General features: G+C 41.4%; 1 protein-coding gene across 1 annotated transcript in view; it reads left to right on the top strand.

Annotated features, from left to right (window-relative positions):
• ACTN3 (actinin alpha 3) overlaps positions 1 to 13,341 on the top strand; it is a 77,191-nt gene that overhangs the window by 53,274 nt on the left and 10,576 nt on the right. Inside the window, exons 7-14 of the mRNA XM_069740253.1 lie at positions 1 to 82; positions 157 to 242; positions 344 to 436; positions 2,019 to 2,249; positions 2,370 to 2,517; positions 7,853 to 8,003; positions 12,131 to 12,239; positions 12,324 to 12,464. Coding sequence (XP_069596354.1) covers positions 1 to 82; positions 157 to 242; positions 344 to 436; positions 2,019 to 2,249; positions 2,370 to 2,517; positions 7,853 to 8,003; positions 12,131 to 12,239; positions 12,324 to 12,464 — 1,041 coding nt within the window. The remainder of the gene's footprint in view (positions 83 to 156; positions 243 to 343; positions 437 to 2,018; positions 2,250 to 2,369; positions 2,518 to 7,852; positions 8,004 to 12,130; positions 12,240 to 12,323; positions 12,465 to 13,341) is intronic.

Genomic DNA, 13,341 nt, shown 5'->3' with positions numbered 1-13,341 from the left:
GATGACCCCATTGGTAACCTGAACACTGCCTTTGATGTAGCGGAAAAGTTCCTGGATATTCCCAAGATGTTGGATGCAGAAGGTGTGTATTTTATATTAAAAAAAAAAGTAGAGGATAAAATGGATGCATATTACATGATATATTATTTCGCCCAGATATTGTGAATACACCCAAGCCAGACGAGAAGGCAATCATGACCTACGTGTCCTGCTTCTACCATGCATTTGCTGGAGCCGAGCAGGTAATAACAGTCATAATGATTAATCCTCTTTCTATAACGTGTGGTTTGATTGACAATATTTTTCGTGTACAATTTACCTAAATATTCCTTTCTTCTCGCAGGCTGAGACTGCAGCAAACAGGATCTGTAAGGTTCTTGCTGTGAACCAGGAAAATGAAAAGTTGATGGAAGAATATGAAAAGTTAGCAAGTGAGGTTAGCAACTTCTATTCTTGATTTCATTGTCTGAGTAAAAAAAAAAAAATTATCATGGAAGTTAACAAAAAAAAAATCTACCGTAGTTCCATTACATCGATGATCTCTCCCTGCCATATCTACATCAACATGAAACTCAGCCTTTCTCAGACCCATGATACATAATGGAATAATCAATTATTTAGAATCCTCAGCTTTTATCATTATATAAGCATCCAGTCTTTGTTTGAATGCTGTCACATTACCTCTCGGGGTTGCGAATTCCATAGTTCGTCTGCTCTAACTGTAAAGAACCCTTTCCTAGATTAATGTCTCAATTGCCTTCTCTCCGCATGTAAAGAAAAAGAACTTTCTCTGCTCTTAAAATTAATAAATCGTATGCCAACTCTATGTATTGAGCATACATTTATACATGTGGATAAGATCTCCTCTAAGCAGTTCTTTTTTTTTTTTGTTTTCAAGCCAAATTTGATACATTTTTCTGACCTCTCATTATAAGGCTGGTTTCGCACATCCATGATTGATGGCCCGATTACAGATATTGATGTCCGGATCGGTTGCGGGTCTCCTGACTTGACCTCAAAAGCCTCATGTATGAATGTGAAGCTATTGAGTTTGGCCAGGAAACCCATGGTCGGGCCAGATATGTAAGAGGTGTGGAACTGGCCTGAGATTTAATAGTATTGTCCCCCATTTTTGAACTTCATCTGAGTCATCTATATCCTTTTTTTTGACAATTCTGACCCACATATTAATTCCATATTTTGAGAAACATGTTATTATAAGGGATTTATAGAGGGATAATTATGTGAAGAATTTTTTGTATACACCCTAAAATCTTATTTGCTTTTGCAGCTGCTACTTGGCATTGAGTAGTGCTGCTTAGCTTATATTGAAGGAAACAAGGGCATCCTTACCAAAAGGCAACCTTTGTGACTGATATGGCAGGGGTGTCAAACTGCATTCCTCGAGGGCTGCAAACAGGTCATGTTTTCAGGATTTCCTTGTACTGCACAGGTGATAATTTAATCACCAACTCATTATTTGTGTAGGTGATTAAATTATCACCTGTGCAGTACAAGGAAATCATGAAAACATGACCTGTTTGCAGCCCTTGAGGAATGCAGTTTGACACCCCTGTGATATGGGGTCTGTCAGGAGGGGTGCCCAGCTTAGTTTGGGAATCTCACAACCTATGCAACAATATGAGAAGCAGGGCAAAATGAGAAGGGGACACTTCCACCGATACTCTCTCCTACAAAAAAATGAGAACTAGGGTGGTAGAAAAAGTAGCACTATCGCCTAGACTGCAAATAAGCTGAAACATGGAAGGGACTCTATTGCAAATGTTGCTTTAGAGTCACATTTATTTCTGTTCGCGCCCCTGGAAAGAAATGTCATTAATTCATAGTTGATACATTTTGTGACTTGGAAAAATCTTTAGAATGGGAATAACACAGACTTCTAGCTAAAATGTAGAAAATGTGCCAAAATTGCAGAGAACATAAAGTCTTGTAAATAGCTTTTCATCTGTATTATTACTATTCTGATCACTACTAACACTTTTCATAACGTTCTTTAGCTCCTGGAATGGATCCGCCGTACTATCCCATGGTTAGAAAACAAAACCCCTGAACAATCAATGGGTGCCATGCAAAAGAAACTGGAGGACTTTAGGGATTACAGAAGAGTTCACAAGCCACCCCGTGTCCAGGAGAAGTGTCAGCTGGAAATTAACTTTAACACCCTGCAAACCAAGCTGAGGCTCAGCAACCGTCCAGCTTTCATGCCATCCGAGGGCAAGATGGTTTCTGTAAGTATAGTGGAACAGGGAATAAATGGAGTTATGCCGTGTTGCATAATTAGTTACTAAAAAAAAATCTTAATTTCTTAATTGGCTATTCTGTGAACACAAATTATATTTTTATATCAGGATATTGCCAATGCTTGGAAAGGTCTTGAGCAAGTAGAAAAGGGTTATGAAGAGTGGCTTCTTCTAGAAATCAGGAGATTGGAGAGACTGGAGCATCTGGCCGAAAAGTTTAAACAGAAGGCCTCTCTTCATGAGTCCTGGACCAGAGGTAGGTGGACGACCATGCAATCCAAATACATTGGGAAGTTTACTGGACACTCTGGTTTCATGCAAAAAATAGAGAAATGCTAATAATAAAATGAAAAAAACAAACAAACAAAATAGGCATTACCCTGCACTGTTGTCACTCTGCTGCTCCACTCAGTCAACACGTGACCACTGCAGCCAACCAAAGCCAAGGTGGACAGCACAAGACTCATGAGGCTAGTAATGTTTAAAAGGAATCTGTCAGCAGAATCAACCATCTTACGCCGTCTATATGGGCATGCAGGTTATAGAAAATGGAATAAAATGATACCTGAATATCTGCGATACGATTTCTTATTCAAGAGAAATCCACGTTTTTCTTAACATGTAAATGAGCTGTTAAGATCTAGGGCCAGACATAGATCTTACTGAGAATCTGCCTCCAGAGCTTATTTTAAATGAAAGTTGTCATTACCAATGTGAGACATGTAATGACTGACAGTCTGCTCACCTGATCTACATGTCTCACACTGGTAACTCTCCCTTTCATTTAATACAAGCCCTGGAGGCAGATTCTCATGCAGATCTATGTCTGGCCCATAGATCTTATCAGCTCATTTACATATTTTAAAAAATGTGGACTTCTCTGGAATAAGACATCGGATTGCAGATATTAACTCCTTAATCCCATATGACGTACTATCCCGTCAAGGTGACCTGGGATTTAATTCCCAGTGACGGAATAGTACGTCATATGCGATCAGCCACACACGGGGGAGCGCAGCCGATCGCGGCCGGGTGTCAGCTGACTATCACAGCTGATATCCGGCACTATGTGCCAGGAGCGGTCACGGACCGCTCCCGGCACATTAACCCCCGACACACTGCGATCAAACATGATCGCAGTGTTCCGGCGGCATAGGGAAGCATCGCACAGGGAGGGGGCACCCTGCGTACTTCCCTGAGACCCTCGGAGCAACGCGATGTGATCGCGTTGCTCCAAGGGTCTCCTATCTCCTCCTCCCCGCAGGCCCCGGATCCAATATGGCTGCGGGGCTGCTTCCGGGTCCTGCAGGGAGGTGGCTTGCAAGCGCCTGCACAGAGCAGACGCCGGAAAGCCTCCCTGCAGTGCATGTCAGTGCTCTGCAAAGTGTCAGATCAGCGATCTGACCCTATAACATTATGCCCCCTTGGGGCAATGTTATAAAGTAAAAAATAAAAATATTCACATATGTAAAAAAAATAAAAAAAATTCCTAAATAACGGGAAAAAAAAACATTGTTCCCATAAATAGATTTCTTTATCTAAAAAAAATCAATAAAAGTACACCTATTTAGTATCGTCGCGTCTGTAACGACCCGACCTATAAAACTGCCCCACTAGTTAACCCCTTCAGTGATCACCATAAAAAAATTAAAAAAAACAAGGCAAAAAAACAACGCTTTATTATCATACCGCCAAACAAAAAGTGGAATAACACGCGATCAAAAATATGGATATAAATAACCATGGTACCACTGAAAACATCATCTTGTCCTGCAAAAAACGACCTGCCATACAGCATCATCAGCGAAAAAATAAAAAAGTTATAGTCTTCAGAATAAAGCGATGCAAAAATAATAATTTTTTTCTATAAAATAGTTTTTATCGTATAAAAGCGCCAAAACATAAAAAAATTATATAAATGAGGTATCGCTGTAACCATACTATCCCGAAGAATAAAACTGCTTTATCAATTTTACCAAACGTGGAACGGCATAAACGCCCCCCCCAAAAAAAAAATTCATGAATAGCTGGTTTTTGGTCATTCTGCCTCACAAATATTGGAATAAAAAGCGATCAAAAAATGTCACATGCCCGAAAATGGTACCAATAAAAACATCAACTTGTCCCGCAAAAAACAAGACCTCACATGACTCTGTGGACTAAAATATGGAAAAATTATAGCTCTCAAAATGCTAAAATATTTTTTGCAATAAAAAGCGTCTTTTAGTGTGTGACGGCTGCCAATCACAAAAATTCACTAAAAAACCCACTTTAAAAGTAAATCAAACCCCCTTCATTTTCCCATTAGGGTTAGAGTTAAGGGTGGGGCTAGGGTTAGGGCTAGGGTTGGGGCTAGGGTTAGGGTTGGGGTTAGGTCTAGGGTTGGGGCTAGGGTTAGGGTTGGGGCTAGGGTTAGGGTTGAGGGTAGGGTTGGGGCTAGGGTTAGGGTTGGGGTTAGGGCTACAGTTAGGGTTGGGGCTAAAGTTAGGGTTAGGGTTGGGGCTAAAGTTAGGGTTAGGGTTGGGGCTAAAGTTAGGGTTAGGATTACATTTACGGTTGGGACTAGGGTTAGGGGTGTGACAGGGTTAGGGGTGTGGTTAGGGTTATGGTTGGGATTAGGGTTAGGGGTCTGTTGGGGTTAGGGGTGTGTTGGGGTTAGGGATGTGGTTGGGGTTAGGGGCATGTTCGGGTTAGGGGTGTGATTAGGGTTATGGATAGAGATGGTATTAGGGTTAGAGGTGTGTTTGGGTTAGGGTTTCAGTTAGAATTGGGGCTTCCACTGTTTAGGCACATCAAGGGCTCTCCAAACGCGACATGGGGTCCGATCTCAATTCCAGCCAATTCTGAGTTGAAAAAGTAAAACTGTGCTCCTTCCATTCCTAGCTCTCCCGTGCACCCAAACAGGGGTTTACCCTAACATATGGGGTATCAGCATACTCAGGACAAATTGGACAACTTTTGGGGTCCAATTTCTCTTGTTACGCTTGGGAAAATAAAAATTTGGGGTGCTATAAAACCATTTTTGTGGGGAAAAAATTATTTTTTATTTTCACGGCTCTTCGTTATAAACTGTAGTGAAACACTTGGGGGTTCAAAGTTTTCACATCACATCTAGATAAGTTCCTTGGGTGGTCTAGTTTCCAATATGGAGTCACTTGTGGGGGGTTTCTACTGTTTTGGTACATCAGGGGCTCTGCAAATGCAACGTGACGCCTGCAGACCAATCCATCTAAGTCTGCATTCCAAAAGGCGCTCCTTCCCTTTCGAGCTCTGCCATGCACCCAAACGGTGGTTCCCCCCACATATGGGGTATCAGCATACTCAGGACAAATTGGACAACAACTTTTGGGGTCCAATTTGTCATGTCACCCTTGGGAAAATAAAAATTTGGGGGGCTAAAAAACCATTTTTGTGGAAAAAAAGTTTTTTTTTATTTTCACAGCTCTGCGTTATAAACTGTAGTGAAACATTTGGAGGTTCAAAGCTCTCACAACACATCTAGATAAGTTCCTTAGGGGGTCTACTTTCCAAAATGGTGTCACTTGTGGGGGGTTTCAATGTTTAGGCACAACAGAGGCTCTCCAAACGTGACATCGTGTCCCATCTCAATTCCAGTCAATTTTTCATTGAAAAGTCAAACGGCGCTCCTTCCCTTCCGAGCTCTGCCATGCGCCCAAACAGTGGTTTACCCCCACATATGGTGTATCAGTGTACTCAGGACAAATTGCACAATAACTTTTAGGATCCAATTTCTTCTTTTACCTGTGGGAAAATAAAAAATTGGGGGTGAAAAGTTCATTTTTGTGAAAAAAAAAAGGATTTTTTATTTTTACAGCTCTACATTATAAACTTCTGCGAAGCACTTGGTGGGTCAAAGTGTGCACTACACATCTAGATAAGTTCCTTAGGGGGTCTACTTTCCAAAATGGGGTCACTTGTGGGGGGTTTCAATGTTTAGGCACATCAGGGGCTCTCCAAACGCAACATGGCGTCCCATCTCAATTCCAGTCAATTTTGCATTGAAAAGTCAAACGGCGCTTCTTCCCTTCCAAGCTCTGCCATGCACCCAAACAGTGGTTTACCCCCACATATGGGGTATCGGCATACTCAGGACAAATTGTACAACTTTTGGGGTCCATTTTCTCCTGTTACCCTTGGTAAAATGAAACAAATTGGAGCTGAAGTAAATTTTTTGTGAAAAAAAGTTAAATGTTCGTTTTTTTTTTTTAAACATTCCAAAAATTCTTGTGAAACATCTGAAGGTTAATAAACTTTTTGAATGTGGTTTTGAGCACCTTGAGTGGTGCAGTTTTTAGAATGGTGTCACACTTGGTTATTTTCTATCATATAGACCCCTCAAAATGACTTCAAATGTGATGTGGTCTCTAAAAAAAAAATGGTGTTGTAAAAATGAGAAATTGCTGGTCAACTTTTAACTCTTATAACTCCCTAAAAAAAAAAATTGGTTCCAAAATTGTGCTGATGTAAAGTAGACATGTGGGAAATGTTACTTATTAAGTATTTTGTGTGACATATCTCTGTGATTTATAAAAATTCAAAGTTGGAAAATTGCAAAATTTTCAAAACTTTCGCCAGATTTCCGTTTTTTTTCACAAATAAACGCAGGTAATATCAAAGAAATGTTACCACTATCATGAAGTACAAAATGTCATGAGAAAACAATGTCAGAATCATCAGGATCCGATGAAGCGTTCCAGAGTTATAACTTCATAAAGGGACAGTGGTCAGAATTGTAAAAATTGGCCCGGTCATTAACGTGCAAACCACCCTTGGGGGTTAAGGGGTTAAGGTATAATTTTATTCAGCTTCCTGTGACCTACATGCACATATAGACAGCTTAGGAGGGTAGATCCTACTGATAGATTCCCTTTAAAGATAGTGAATTATCCCATATACATATGATATAGGATAACTTACTTATAGCTAGATGTCTGGCTGCTGGAACCCCTAGAATGGAGCTTTGGAACTAGGGAACTCTTGAGAACAACGGTCTAGAATGGAATGGCTCCATTTCCTGTCAATGGGACTACTGAAGAGAGTGAAGAACAACACATGAAAAAAGTCAAATGCCGCATGATAAACAGTTGGCTTCCAGTTGCCCACCGCTGGTATATTGAGACGGGATATTTTATAAACCACTCTACTCTAATTTACATTCTCTATGAATAGATGTTAACTTGTATTTTTGGTACAAACCCTTTAATTCCATCCAAGGGCTTCACATTACATTCAACGTCACGTATCTTCATCTCATATTTTTTCTTTAAACTTTAGACTTAGGACTCGTATTCTCAATAATGGTGGGGGGTATAGGGTCCCATGTATATTCCTTTAGTACGAATGGCAGAATGGTCTATTCAATAGTGATAATATTGTATAAACAGGTGAAAGACGACAAAAGTCGCAGGGGAAGCAGTTGGCTGCCGGTTGACCACCACTGATAGAAAGGGGATGGGATGTATCGTAACCCTAATCCACACTAATTCATATTTGCAACTATTTGTAGTAGAAAGAAGAGGTTGAACGCTTTGATGCTTTTCTTCTAATAACTACCCATCTGCTCTGTGCAGGAAAGGAAGAACTGCTGACTCAGAAAGACTATGAATCTGCTTCCCTCATGGAGATTCGAGCTCTTGTACGCAAACATGAAGCCTTCGAGAGCGATCTAGCTGCCCACCAGGACCGTGTGGAACAAATCGCAGCCATCGCTCAGGAGCTGAAGTGAGTTTAGCTAATTCAATTACAATTTATGAATAGTTTATGAAACATAATTTACAATCATTAATATTTAGCATTGAGAGACATCAGTGGTCTCTCAATTCTAAATATTTTTCTATCTACTGGCTAACATGGTACCAAGATATATTTCTTTCCTGTATCAATCATTAATTTTAAAATCCAATTACTTTGAGGCCAATGTCATACAATAAACTGAAAAGTTGGCATCCAAACACCCAAAATCCATCAAATGAGATGAAATTTTGTCTCTAGTTGAAAAAGTCACAGAGCTAGATAGAAAAATATTTAGAATTGAGAGTCCTCAGTGGTTGATACCTTTTAATGGCTAACTGAAAAGATGGTAACAAATTGCAAGCTTTCGAGACTACACAGGTCTCTTCATCATGCAAAGACTAAAACAAATTCTGAAGAATCACATATTTATGCACAACATAGCATAGAAAAAAAAGGGAAAAACCATGGATAAGACAGGTGACATGAAGTTGTGCATAAATATGTGATTCTTCAGAATTTGTTTTAGTCTTTGCCTGATGAAGAGACCTGTGTAGTCTCGAAAGCTTGCAATTTGTTACCATCTTTTCAGTTAGCCATTAAAAGGTATCAACCACTGAGGACTCTCAATTCTAAATATTATTCTATCTACTGGATAACACGGTACCAAGATATATTTCTTTCCTGAATCAGAGCTAGATAATAATAGTGTTCTTACCACTTTCTGACCAAAGACCTGAGAAACAGAAGATAGTCGAAGGGGATCGTCATTGACGCTATTGTTCCTTGATCAAGTTTGAATTACTTAGGTATTATAATTAGTGGAGTGGTCACAGGTAGTCTTCATTATAGGGATTGTCCGGTCTGGCATGAAAGTCTGTAGTTAATCTGTGACTGCACTTGTGAATCCTCACATTGTGCACAGTGCACACTGTCATGGCTCTCCAGTGCCAGCGGCAGGAGCAGGTGTTCATGTGACTACAAGTGTTGAATATGCATACTTCCGACCATATTCTGGCTAGACATGCCCAGCCTCAGTGAATTGAGCAAGGTCGCACACGTCTAGTCGAAATATGGCCGGAAGTTTGCATATCACATACTTGCCATCACATGACTACCTGGTCTTGTTCTATCTGTGAAAACATGGACAGAACTCATACATATTTTTTTTTCCAAATAAGCCCTGTACAATTTCCTAAAGAAGTGATCTATGTTCCAACATGTATTTTTTTAGAGTTCTACTCTGAATTCTTTAGGGGAACAAGCATAATAATAATTAATAACAATAATTTTTATTTATATAGCGCCAACATATTCCGCAGCACTTTACAATTAACCCTGCTGTTCTGTTCGGTCTGGGGAGACCTATTTTGAACTTTGGTATTTTTTGGGGTGTTCAAGATGCGGTTCTGAAACTTGTGGTTGATTGACTTAAATGAGGATGGGTCGGTCGGCCACGGGTTTCAGAGCCGCATCTTGAATATTTTAAAGAATATTGAAGTTCAAAGTCGGTCATTTTTGACCAACAGAACAGCAGGGTTAAGCGGGGGCATGTACAGACAATAAATTCAGTACAAGTTAAGACAATTTAAACAGTGACATTAGAGGTGAGGTCCCTGCTCGCAAGCTTATAGTCTACAAGGAAATGGGGGGACACAATAGGTGAGAAGTGCTTGTTATTTCAGGTCTGGCAATTATAATAAATAGGGATTTTCATATAAAGCTGCATGATCCGGTCATCAGCCCGTGTGTTTAAGTGCAATAGTCAAGTATCAAGTGCAGTTATCGTGTGCATGGAGGGTGTGGAGACAGATGAATAGTAGGGTGCAGATTCACATGCAGATAATATTTGGAAGGAGGGAACAGGACAAAGTTAGTTTACTGAGTATTTGATGTGGTAGGCTTGTTTGAAGAGATGGGTTTTTAAAGCGAGCTTGAATAGGTCGGGGCTAGGTATCAGTCTGATCGTCTGGGGAAGTGCATTCCAGAGAGCTGGCGCAGCACGAGAGAAGTCTTGGAGATGGAGGTGTGAGGTTCGGATTACGGGGGATGTTAGTCTTAGGTCATTTGTAGAATGGAGGGCATGTGTATGGTGATAGATGGAGATGAGAGAGGAGATATAAGGCTGTGCAGAACTGTGGAGATCTTTGTGGGTGAGAGAGATGAGTTTATACTGGACCCTGTAGCGAATGGGTAGCCAGTGTAATGACTGGCACAAGATGGAGGCATCGGTGAAACGGCTGGACAGAAATATGACTCTGGCTGCCGCATTGAAGATGAATTGGAGAGGAAAAAGTTTGGTAAGAGGGAGACCGATCAGAAGAGAGTTGTAGTAGTCCAGACGAGAATGAATAAGAGCGACAGTAAGAGTCTTAGTAGTTTCAACGGTGAGAACAGGTCGGATTCTGGAGATGTTTTTAAGATGCAGGTGACAGGAGCGAGTGAGTGATCGGATATAGGGAGTTAAGGAAAGTTCGGTGTCGAATATGACCCCAAGATAGCGGGCATGCTGCTTGGGAGTTATGGTTGAACCCTCCAGGGTAATTTCGATGTTGGGTAGAGTGAGGTTAGTAGAAGGGAGAAACACAAGTAGTTCAGTTTTGGAGAGATTTAGTTTCAGATAGAGGGAGGACATGATGTTAGAGACAGCAGACAGACAATCCTTGGTATTTTGAATTAGACTGGGGGTGATGTCGGGGGAAGAAGTGTATAATTGGGTGTCGTCAGCATAGAGATGGTACTGGAACCCAAATCTGCTGATTGTTTGTCCAATAGGGGTAGTGTATAGAGAGAAAAGGAGGGGACCCAGGACTGAGCCCTGCGGAGCCCCTATAGTAAGGGGACGAGGAGAGGAAGAGGAGCCAGCAAAAGATACAGTGAAGGAGCGGTCAGAGAGGTAGGAGGAGAACCAGGAGAGGGCTGTGTCCCTGAGACCTATGGAGCGGAGCATGGTGAGAAGGAGCTGGTGATCCACAGTGTCAAATGCGGCAGATAGATCCAGGAGAATCAGCAGAGAGCAATGACCTTTGGATTTAGCTGTTATTAGGTAATTAGAGACTTTTGTGAGGGCAGTTTCAGTGGAGTGTAAAGAGCGGAAACCAGATTGTAAGGGGTCAAGAAGAGAGTTATCCGAGAGATAGCAGATTAGACGGGAGTGGACCAAGCGTTCCAGGAGTGTAGAGATGAAGGAAAGGTTAGAGACAGGTCTGTAGTTAGCCGTGCAGTTCTGGTCCAGGGATGGCTTTTTAAGTAAAGGGGTAATGACGGCATGTTTAAATGAGGAGGGAAAGATACCTGAAGAAAGAGAGAGGTTAAATATTTTAGTCAGGTGAGTGGTGACCACTAGTGAGAGAGACTGCAGGAGAGGTGAAGGAATGGGGTCACTATTGCAGGTTGTAGGCCGAGCAGAAGTGAGGAGCTTGGAAAACTTCTTTTTCTGAAACAGGCTCAAAGATGTCTAATGAGCATATTTAATTGATAAAATAAGAGTAATTTAACTGGATAATTAGGGAGAGCTAGTATGGCAAGATGGTATTTGTATGCTATTTATATTTTTTTAAAAAATGAAAGTTGGGCGAGTTTCATTCCTTGTAAGAAGGAACATAAACCAGCTCACCTGTGATTCAACAACCAAACCTCGGGAGCACGGACCCGCTGTGTCCAGGCGTACAAGGTCCAAAAAAAGAAAGGAATGTCCAGCTTCACCGAGTCCGTAAAAAAGAGTTTTCTTTATTCACAAACTTTAAACATGGAGGATACAGACTTCAGCACAACCATATGGGTAAGAATCTCAACGCGTTTCTGGAGACTAGGCTCCCTATATCATGACATGATTAAGGGAGCCTAGTCTCCAGAAACGCGTTGAGATTCTTACCCATATGGTTGTGCTGAAGTCTGTATCCTCCATGTTTAAGGTTTGTGAATAAAGAAAACTCTTTTTTACGGACTCGGTGAAGCTGGACATTCCTTTCTTTTTTTGAGTTTCATTCCTGCAGTTCTACTACTGATTTATCAGTTTCATGTATTAATTTTTTTTTACTAATATCCCTCTGATTTCTCATGCCACTCCAGAAACTATTGTTCTATAAAAAGCGTATAATATTTTGTGCCGCCCACAGTGAACTTGACTATCATGATGCCGCTGCCGTCAATAGCCGCTGTCAGGCTATCTGTGACCAGTGGGACTCTCTTGGCACCCTCACACAAAAGAGGAGAGATGCTCTCGAGGTAACAATGCCTGACAAATTATATTACAAGGTGATTTCTTTATGAGAACTGAACTTAGAATAAAGATCTGATGTTTCTCTCCAGCGTGTCGAGAAACTCTTGGAAACCATTGATCAGCTGTACCTGGAGTTCGCCAAGAGAGCTGCTCCATTTAATAACTGGATGGATGGAGCTTCGGAGGATCTGCAGGATATGTTCATTGTGCACAGTATTGAAGAGATCCAGGTGAGCAGAAGTTCTGTAAGACTCTTTCACCAGTCTCAGTATAGTAAACTAATCCGACACGTCCTAGAATAAGTCTGATTGCAAGAGCAAACTTGGCAACATTGACCATCAGGTCCGATGAGTAATTCATTGTAGAAGGGGGTTTCTCAAGGAGCAAAGTGCTGCTAATTTGGCTTTTAGAGAAGAATCAGAGGTCCGTATAACTCGGACGAGGATCATAACACAATGCTCGGACTGGTCATCGGCTTGTGATGGCATGTATTTCTATGTAGCTGTCACACTCGGGTGGGGAGAGCTGATGGTGAGTCAAAGCATTGCGTTGCGATCCTCATCCGAGTTACACGGCCATCTGACTCTTCCATTAAAGTGATTGCCCAACTTTATTTTGTAAAAATGGTAAGAATGACAGATAAAAAAAGACGCTATAACCACCTCACTGATCTCCCGCTACTCTTGTTCCGTTACTGCCTGCTCCCCTGTTGGTTTCTGCTTCCTGTTGCAATGATTAAATGGAATTAGCCAGGATTTTTATTATTTTGTGCATAAGGCTAAGAACTAACAGGCAGGTAGTTGCTAACTGCCTGCCTTTTCTGCACGATACGAACTTTGCTGGCTCACCTAGTGATTCTGCTGCTTCAATTCACCACTCAACAGAGCAGCATTTCCTTTTGCTCTGGTTTGATATGTCTATGGAACATCACAACCGGCTCTCCGCAGTTAGGCTGCAGGGAGCCGGCTGTCAACCACTATGATATCGACAGAGATGCCCCAAATACAGAGCAGAAGAGAAGATGGTGTTCTGTCGATGTGATATCAGCAGAAGCCGCAGGATTGCTGCTCTGTTCCGTGACAACTCTGGCAAAGATCGGCGCCAGGC

Source organism: Ranitomeya imitator, chromosome 9 (genome assembly GCF_032444005.1).
Source record: "Ranitomeya imitator isolate aRanImi1 chromosome 9, aRanImi1.pri, whole genome shotgun sequence".
NCBI classification, from domain to species: Eukaryota; Metazoa; Chordata; class Amphibia; order Anura; family Dendrobatidae; genus Ranitomeya; species Ranitomeya imitator.
This window is presented reverse-complemented; position numbering and strand designations above follow the sequence as displayed.